This window comes from Quercus suber, unplaced genomic scaffold, assembly GCF_002906115.3.
Source record: "Quercus suber isolate HL8 unplaced genomic scaffold, Cork oak 2.0 scaffold_998, whole genome shotgun sequence".
Lineage (NCBI taxonomy): Eukaryota > Viridiplantae > Streptophyta > Magnoliopsida > Fagales > Fagaceae > Quercus > Quercus suber.
In genome coordinates, this window is record NW_027070413.1 from 71,899 (window position 1) to 81,362 (window position 9,464).

The 9,464-nt window shown below is 36.1% G+C and overlaps 1 protein-coding gene across 1 annotated transcript; it reads right to left on the minus strand.

Moving 5' to 3' along the window:
- Positions 1-1,026: 1,026 nt before the first annotated feature.
- LOC136065508 (uncharacterized) lies at positions 1,027-7,668 on the minus strand. Its single transcript, XM_065768803.1, has 10 exons — positions 7,482-7,668; positions 6,228-6,320; positions 5,978-6,085; positions 5,521-5,556; positions 5,156-5,266; positions 4,876-4,959; positions 4,684-4,802; positions 4,163-4,264; positions 3,366-3,482; positions 1,027-3,231 (listed from the first exon to the last, which is right to left on the minus strand). Exons 2-10 carry the CDS (start codon positions 6,285-6,287, stop codon positions 3,162-3,164), a joined length of 807 nt encoding a protein of 268 aa, XP_065624875.1. The 5' UTR covers positions 6,288-6,320; positions 7,482-7,668; the 3' UTR covers positions 1,027-3,161.
- Between the last annotated feature and the right edge of the window lie 1,796 nt (positions 7,669-9,464).

Consider the following 9,464-nt stretch of genomic DNA (forward strand, 5'->3'; position numbering starts at 1 on the left):
GGTATTAAAACCACAGCAAGTGTACCCGCTCTGATACCAATTGAAAGCTCGAAAATGTGTTGAAAACACAAGAGCTATTTAGACCCCAATTAAAATTACGGCTCGATAGATTTTACACAAACTTAATAATAAGCGCGGAATAGTGTAAACACAAGCATATAAGCAAAACAACTACTCTAATCCATAATTAAAGCAACACAGCAGTAATAATGAAATGAACAAGAGTAGGGAAGAAGGATGCAAACACAGAAAACACCGAGACGTGTTTTCGAAGAGGAAACCGAAGAACTCGGTGAAAAACCTTTCCGCCGCCCTCCAAGCGGAAATCGATCCACTAGACAATCAGTTAGGATACATGAGTAAGCAAGAGACCCTCCAAGCCTAATCTACCCGATGTACCTAAGCTCTCCAAGCTCCTACTCCAACAAGGCTTCTCGGAACCGTGTCTTGTCTTAGTTCTCCGGATCCCGCAACAAGCTCCATGTTGCATCTGCCATCCTTGGCTTCTTCCAATGCTTCCCAACAACTCCAAAGCACTCTCTACACTCTGAATAGGTGTGGGTTGTGTTTGGGTACGAATCTCCTCTCAAGGTATGATAATGGGAGAGGGATGAAGAAGAGGCTACAATGATTTCTCACTAAGGAGGAGTAGCTCTCTCTCAAAAGAGGGTGTGTGTGTTGTAGAAAACCTATCTAGGGTTTTTCTCTCTGAATAGCCTATCCTACATTTGTGGGTAATGAGGGTATATATAGTATGGGTGAAGGGTAAGAAAGTCACTCTTAAAAAAAACTTCAGGCAGAATGTTTCGCGACTGTCTCGCGGGAAGGCCTTACCCGCGAGACACTCGCGAAAACGACAGCCTGGCATGACTCTTCAGCTTCCAGTCATGTGCTTCTCACATGACTCTTTCGCGGCTTAGCTTCCAGCGACACACCCGCGAGATCCACTGATCTTCAATAAAGCTTGAGTCTTCACCAACTTGATACTAAACCCAATACAATTAAATCCCACAAAANCACAGGCTTGAAAGTTAATATTGGTAAGAGCGAGATTGTTCCAGTGGGGGTGGTAGGGCGTTTGGATACTCTGGCTGGTGTCTTAGGTTGCAATGTTGGTAGGCTACCCATGATTTACTTGGGTATGCCTCTTGGAGCTCATTTTAAGGATCTATCAATTTGGAATCCTATTATAGAAAAAATAGAGAAGAAGCTTTCTAGTTTGAAACATTTATATTTGTCAAAAGGGGGTAGATTAACTTTATTAAAAGGACCCTTTCAAGCCTTCCCACCTATTTCTTATCCTTGTTTACTATCCCTCCAATTGTGGCAGATAAATTAGAAAGGATATAGAGAAATTTCCTGTGGGGGGGAGTTCTGAGGAAGCTTTCAAATATCCATTTGTTGCTTGGAATAAGGTGTGTTGGCCAGTTGAAACAGGAGATTTGGGGATAAGGAGGTTTGGGTTGTTTAATCAAGCCCTGCATGGAAAATGGTTATGGCATTTTGGAAGTGAAACCAATCATTTATGGCATTAGGTTATAGCTACCAAGTATGGAGAGTCGAGTGGAGGTTGGTACACTAGAGTTAGTAGAGGTGCTCAGGGATGTGGAATGTGAAAGAATATTAGGAAAGGTGCTAAGAATTTCTTTGGTCATGTGTTGTATGTGGCAAAAGAGGGTCTTCGTATTCGATTGTAGTATGATCTTTGGTATGGGCACATTCCCTTAAAGGATCTTTACCCTAATCTTTTCTCTCGTGCTATAGGTAAAGAAGCTTGGATTTCTGAGTTGATTAGTATTTCACCAAATGGTGGTAGTAGGAGTTGGAATATTCAATTCCACAAGGCTCCTAATGATTGGGAGGAGGAGAGAGTGTTTGCTTTTTACAAGCTTATTTATTCCAAAATGCCTAGGGGTGAGGGGACTGATAGTTTGTTTTGGAAGTTGACCCCTAATGGTGTTTTTGATGTGTGCTCTTTTTACAATTCATTATCTGCTCCTACCATTCCTTTCCCGTGGAAATGTATCTGGAGTAGTAAGGTACCTAAAAGAGTGTCTTTCTTTTTATGGACTGCAGGTCGAGATAGTATTCTTACTATTGACAACCTTGTAAAAAGGAACTTTTCTTTGGTTAATTGCTGTTACTTGTGCCGTTGCAATGGAGAAACAGTGGATCATCTTTTACTTCATTGCAAGTTCACACACGCCTTATGGAGTGAAGTGTTTTTGATGTTTGGTTTGCAGTGGGTGATGCCAAGGACGGTTGTTTCTCTTCTTTTTGCATGGGAGAATTATTTGGGGTTACACAATTCTTCAGTTTGGAATATGGTTCCAGCCTGTTTGATGTGGCTAATTTGGAGGGAACGAAATACCCACACTTATGAGGACATTGAGAAATCTGTGGATTTTTTGAAGTCTTTGCTAGTTGAGACTTTGTTTGGGTGGTCTCGTACATATTTCCATTTTTGATTTCATGCATTCTATCTCTGTTTGATTTGTTTGTATTTGTTTCTATCACATTCTGTTCATCATCGTGAACATGACGTACTTTTTTTAATGAAGATATCTATTACCTATCAAAAAAAAAAAAAAAACTAAGTGCCTTAATACTGCCTCCAATGACCTCTAAAACATAACTGTAAACTAGGATTGAAAAGTGTTATAATTCTAGTGTCCCACATGGATTCAGTGTACGCTTATCCATGAGTATATAAGCTCCTAAGCACCCTCTCCTTGCAAGCCATTTTTCAAGGGTTAGTTCTACCCATGGGTTTGTATCAATAAGCCCCATTCATTGAACAAGTACTAACCAAATTAATCAATTATTGCATTTCATTTCAACCCAAATTTATCGAACAAGGAGATGTTCAATGTAATCTGAAGTTCCTTTTTTCTGATATAAAAATATAATTACGAGGTACTATGGATATCAACCCTATTTATTACTTCTTTGGTGATGGAAAGGAAAATTAAAATAAATTAACAAATTTCAGATTAAGCAACATGTAGAAAAGATAAATGTACCAGTATGATAACTTACCCAGTGTTCCTAGATTCTTGCAATTTCTGTATTTGATTTGTTGACCCCTTGTACACTCCCTGTGTACTAGGGTGTTCCTTTTTTATATCAATAAAACTTATTACTTACCAAACAAAAAAAACTTACCCTGTGCATGGTGGCCCCTCACTGGCATCTGAACATTTCACACTGCCTCTGCTGTCATAGACTCTCCTGTTACATTACAAGGATTAGGATGTAGATCCCTTTTCTTTATACAGGTTAATTCATTAAAAAAGCTCAGAGGCATAACAATGGATTAGAATGTAGATTCCTATGGATAATTCTTAAAAGATCACACCATTTACCTATGAAACTTCTTTGTCCTAGCACGAATCGTAATTCTATGATGTATATCTGTTGAATTTGGGTCCAAAGCTGGCTGAGATATCTCCAGTCCTTCTCTTTTCACAATATCCAGGTACCTGGAAAATAAAAGCCAAAATCAAATTGTTCTCTATGAAGAGAATATGAGCCTGCCAATAAGTAATAGATAAAGCCTAATTGATTACAACTAGAGACCAAGAATACACACACACACACACACACACAAAACCCTTCTGTGCCACTGCCCAAAGAAAAAATGGTTTACTAAGCAACATTACTTAAACTAATCAACTAGCCCAAGTTATTAACTTATTATCATATGTTTATAGGGTTTAGTAGGAGCAAAATAACTGCAATGAACTGAAAATCATACAGTTGATTTCCTTCCTTGTAGAGTAAAGAGAACTAGAGAAATCGGATGGAAAACAATCAGATACTAAAATTTTTAATTGAAGAAGGTATCTTTCATGGGTTGCAAAAATATATGAGAGAAATTTGGAAGAGGATATAACCAAATATATACTAAACAAGCCTTAGTGTAGTTTTAACTATACATAAGATCAGATCAACTACTGTTGAAAATACCCTTCAGAAAATACCCTCAAACTAAAAGTCCTACCCACCAAGATCTTTACTTTTAACTTGAACCATAATTATGCAGGTCATATACTATCACAATAATAACCATTACACTTAATTTGACTTAATTATCTAAACAACACTTGAATTACAGAGGCATACAACTTCAAAAAATGCCCTACAAGCCCATGTAATGTACCTTTCTGGGTTAAAATGATCAACCCCCAAATCTTCATCCCAAAGAAATATGTAATCATAAATTGACACAACATCTGGATGTAGAAAACGCTTTGCAAACCACCTGAAAGGAGGAGAAAAATAAGAAAAACCAACAAATAAGGCAGGAATAACATTAACACACATTAACTAACGGCAATAGTAGTAGTAGGACTTGCAAATTGATAAGTTCACTTAAGAACCAATTTTTTTTCCTTTTTTTTATAAGTTCACCTAGGAACCAATTTAACCAGTCCCAACTGTTGAGTTGAGGGTTGCATCATCTAGACAGCCAACTGTACAAAACCTGTTGTTTAAACTCCTGCATTGCTCACATGACCTAAAGGATTTATTTTCCCAGAGAAATTATGCGTTAAATTGAATCCTGGCTCGTTAGAAGATCTATAATTAAAATATTTTGTTACAAAATCTCATCCAACAGAAGATAAAAATATCCAATAACTAACAATTAAAGCCACAATATATGTTACAATTCCAGCTTACCACTTTGTTTGATTCTGAGCAACTATGTGTATCGCCTTATTATTCCAGTCAAGATCCCACCACCCATCCAATTTGCCATCATAATGGAATAGAATAATAGTAAAATTCTCTGGAAGAAACTGAATTTAATGAAATTAGGTATAGAATTTCACTGCATAGCAGCATTAATATCAAAAAGAGAAAATGTATTACCTTCTGCACAATAGCATTGACATTACGCTTTTGCTTAATACCAACTGGCATTGCCAGCAAGCTACGACTTCTATAACCATTTTCCTGTCATTCCATGGCCACCACATGTCACTAGAAATAATTATCCGATTCTTTTGCATTAGTAACACATCCTGCAACAAGACTAACAAGTCTACTGATATTCTAATATCATCCAACAGTTTTTCTACAGCCAGAAAAGTACACGCACATTTTAGAAAGAAGTTTGGAAACCAATGTTATCATAGGATAAGAATCTAACCTTTGACCGTGAACTACTTGTTGACCATAGAGGCCTTAACTCCAAATCTGACCTAGCTTGAATTATACCATGAGGCAAGCCACCCAAACTTCTGGATCCCAAATGAGATTCCTAGAAAAGAACATCAAAACACGGTAGAATGATCATCAAGATGCAGAACACATATCCATTTTCCAATATAACTCATCCAACCTATGCAGGTACCAAATCAACTTGGCAATTCCAATAATTTATAAATCAAGGTTGACAAATTAAATGTAATTAACAATAACTACTAAGGTTCCAACTAAAAAGGTTTATGAGCAAACAAGCAAATAAATGAATAACAAACTTGACAAGGTAAATGCTAATACTATAGTACTTACCTTAATGGTGTCAAAAGGAATAAATTTTCCTTCCATCTGATAATGAGAGGAAAAATGTCAGCAGACAAATAATTAGGACAATAACAAAAGATTAACTTTAGAATCACCATAAAGTAAAAAGGGAATGGAGAAATCAAATATAAGAATGAAGATTTTGCAAGCCCTATGTTGATCTACCAACAAAAAGAAGTTATGGACAGCCAACTAGCAACAGATGATAGCTAAACATTAGCACAGTTTGCAAATTGAATATTATGGGTAAAATTCAAACTCAAATTAATAAGTATATAGTTTTGGTTTGTTTATTTCCTCTGCACCACTAGGCATTTTTTCATTGAAGCACTCAAATGCAAGAATGTTATCATGTGAATTAGTGAATAAAAAAAAGTACTAGACAAGCTGAATTTGACCAGGAGAAGGTCAGCGACTAGACATCTAATTGACGGGTTCACAGTACCTCTGTCTGCTGATACTGATAATTTGTGATTCTATACACAATGAACAACGTAACTGTACACACAACTCCCATAAACGGCAGCTGCTTCATCTTGAACCCACATTTTCCCTACACAAGCATCATAACTTTAGGAGCTCTAAAAACATCAATCTTATTCCTAAAACATGAGACAAGTTCTTATAAACCCCTGTCTTCCAAACTACTATCAATTTTTTAATTATAAGAAGCAAAGACAAGAAGAAAGCCATACCCCATCAGACAAGGCATTCCGTTTCTTAAACAGCAATTTCCATGACTTCAATGACTTCATAGACGACCAAGCTTCTACTTAGTTCTCATAAAACTGCAATGAAAGCATGTAACGGAGAGACTAGTATCAGAAATGATCCCAAGAAAATGCCAAAAATAACTCCAGCAAACTCCCATATTTGAAGGAGATAAAACAGATAGAAGAATAAAATAGTCAAATGCCAAACAATCAAACAAAATTCCCACTTGACGATGGCCTTAACCATTCAGCTTGTTGATTTTCCCTCCTTTTTCTTTCTAACCCCAAAACCAAACAACAAAATTAAATAAATAAATAAAAATTCATAATATTATTCCTTACTTTTAGTTTAAGTTTAGTTTTATCAGAAGCCAAACATGACCCAGAAAACTCCACTAAAATCTTACAGAGTGCATGCATAAAATGCAATTGTTGTATCTGTGCACCAACGCGAGTGCAAGAATGTAGAAAAGAGATTCTGTGTTAGTATGAAAACTAGTAAAAGATAAAAACAAAACATACCCAGAATGCTGTTACGCTTCTGATGTGAAATCTAAACCCCATTAATTCCAAAACCAACCAAATTACCAAAGCTTCATATTCTATTAAAAACCCCAAAAAAAAAAAAAAAAAAAAAAACAACACAACAAATAATCTGCACCTAAACCATCCAAAAAACACACACACACAAATAGAAGCCAATCTGGAAAAGAAAATGACGCGAACTACCCCCTGGAATAAAAAAAAAAAATTCCCGCAAAATTTTCTTTTCCCCAGAAAAATGCCAAAAAAAAAAAAAACCTAAAACAAAGAGAAATTTACTCTCTCCTGGAAAAAAGGGGCTGTAACAAATCAGCAGAAAGTGGAAAAAAAAAAAAAAAACAAAACAAAACAAAAAAAAAAAAAAACGAATTTTTTGAGCAATTCCATTAGATCTAATAACTGAAAGTCTGACACTTTCTTTGTCCCGATTTATTAGAAGAAGCAAAATCTATCTAAACAAAACCCAAACCCCACGAAATAACAGCATGGTTGGTATATAATAATAATAATAAAAATAATAAAAATTAAAAGGTTTGAGAGTCCCAGCTACAACATTTCGAATAAATAAAAAAAGGCACGCCCTCTTTAATTTGATTAAACAGGTTCTTGTGGATCTTGTTGCTAATTGTGAGTGAGGCCCAGAACAGAAACAGCTAGAAAATGAGTAGAGAAGATTGACATTAGATCACAAACCTTGAAGATGCTGGCCGTCTGATTAAACAACAAAGAGAGAGAGATAGAGAGATTGAAATTGGAATTGGAAAGGGGGTACGTATAACTGTGTTTTATTTTTTTGCATCGCCGACCACTGTAAAGTTGTAAACAGAGAACCAAAAACGACACACCTCTCTCTATAGGCAATAGGCAAAATGAATATGAATGGCATTATACAAAGACAAACACAGTGCACGTTGTTATTTTATTTTATTTTTTTAAAACAAAAAGAGGGATTAGTTACCTTACACCAGTCCAGGCAGGATGCTCTAGTTAAAACTCATCCTTTTTTTACGCAGCCAATCCTTTTGAACGCCCGTTAACAGATTCTTGTTAGTATCGAGCCTCAAATTAGATGAAGTGTCCGAACTTTACCAACTAAACTAAACCCATTGAAAGTATTGAGAGAAAATAGGTAATTAATTTTTTTTTTCCTAACTATCTAGTTAATTATTAAGGTTTTGAAACTATATCTTTTACTAGCATTTCGAGTCTAAGAAACTCAATTTAGGGTCTATAAATCGAGTTTTTGGACTCGATTTTTATCAGTTGTTCACGTTTGATGTGGCAATTTTTCCACGTGGCATCTACATGGAAATCGAGTTTTTAAGACTCGATTTACAAACCAAAACAAAAAACAAATTAAGTCTCACAGCCATTCCCAAAAATACCAAAAAAAAAAAAAAAAAAAAATCCATGAACAGCACAATCAGATCAGCCAATACAAAACATCCAACCAAATCTACCCAACAACCACCTAAAATCCAGATTTAAAAAAAAAAAAAAACCAAAAACCATCAGATCAGGGAGAGAGAAGACCCAGATCTGCCTGGGTCTGGGCACCGCGGCCTGGGCCGGCGCGGCCTGGGGCGGCTGGCAGCGCTGATCTGCACTCTTCTTCTTCTCTTCTTCTCTCCTCTCTCTCTCTCTCTCTCTCTCTCTCTCTCTCTCTCTCTCTCTTCTCTTCTTTTTCCGCGTTTCTGTATTTTGGGTCTATATTTTGTAATTATTTTTGTTATAAATCGAGTCTTAAAAACTCGATTTCCAGGTAGACGCCACGTGAAAAAAATGCCACATCAGACGTGAACAACTGATAAAAATCGAGTCCTAAAAACTCGATTTATAGGCCCTAAATCGAGTTTCTTAGACTCGGAATGTTAGTAAAAGATATAGTTTCAAAACCTTAACAATTAACTAGATAGTTAGGAAAAAAAAATTAATTACCTATTTTCTCCAAAGTATTGTTATACAGAGTTATTAAAGAGAAAAGTGGGATTCCAATCCTATGTTGTTTTATATGGAGTTATGTTTTATTAGGTGAAACTATCTTATTAGTCTCTCAAGTTTACTCTGTGTACACAATTAGTCCCTTAAGTTTCAAGTGAGTGCAATTAATCTCTTAAGTTTTCAAAATAAGTCCTTCTGTTAACTTCTATTAATAATGTTGCTTATGTGTCTATCAGAATAATAACATGTCTTTTTTTTAATGACATTGTAATTTTTTATTAAAAATTACAAAAATGTATCTACAAGCAAAAAAAATTGACCCGTTCTAATTCAAGTAAAACCCATGATAGCGATATTGAACTGTTCCAAGCCGGTCATTATTTTTCAAAGCAAAGACAAAGAGCTCGATATTGATCATGGAGGAGATGAAGAAGAAGAAGATGAGAACGACTACAGTGTTTGCAACAACCAAACGATACAATTGTTTTTGGTGGCCGGAGACGGAGGAGTTTTCGATGTGGCGGGGTGGTTGGATCTCACTTCGACTTTCGGCAAAGCCGTGAAGCAGAGGTGTGGTGTGGTGGCGCGGCAGTGACTAGATTCTATGGATAGGAATATGGTTCTTGTGCTGTTATGCTGTTATGCTTTTCAGAGACTTTTTGAAGATTGTTAGTGTCAAAAGGCATATGTATGTGTAAGAGAGAAAGTAAGAGTTCAGATATGGAGGCTCGGACA

Coding starts and splice junctions, on each gene's coding strand:
- LOC136065508 (XM_065768803.1), bottom strand. CDS start 6,287: ATGAAGTCATTGAAGTCATGGAAATTGCTGTTTAAGAAACGGAATGCC. Junction 5,267..5,520: donor TTCCTTTTGACACCATTAAG/GTAAGTACTATA, acceptor GTTCTTTTCTAG/GAATCTCATTTGGGATCCAG. Junction 3,483..4,162: donor GATCATTTTAACCCAGAAAG/GTACATTACATG, acceptor TTTATTTTCCAG/GTACCTGGATATTGTGAAAA.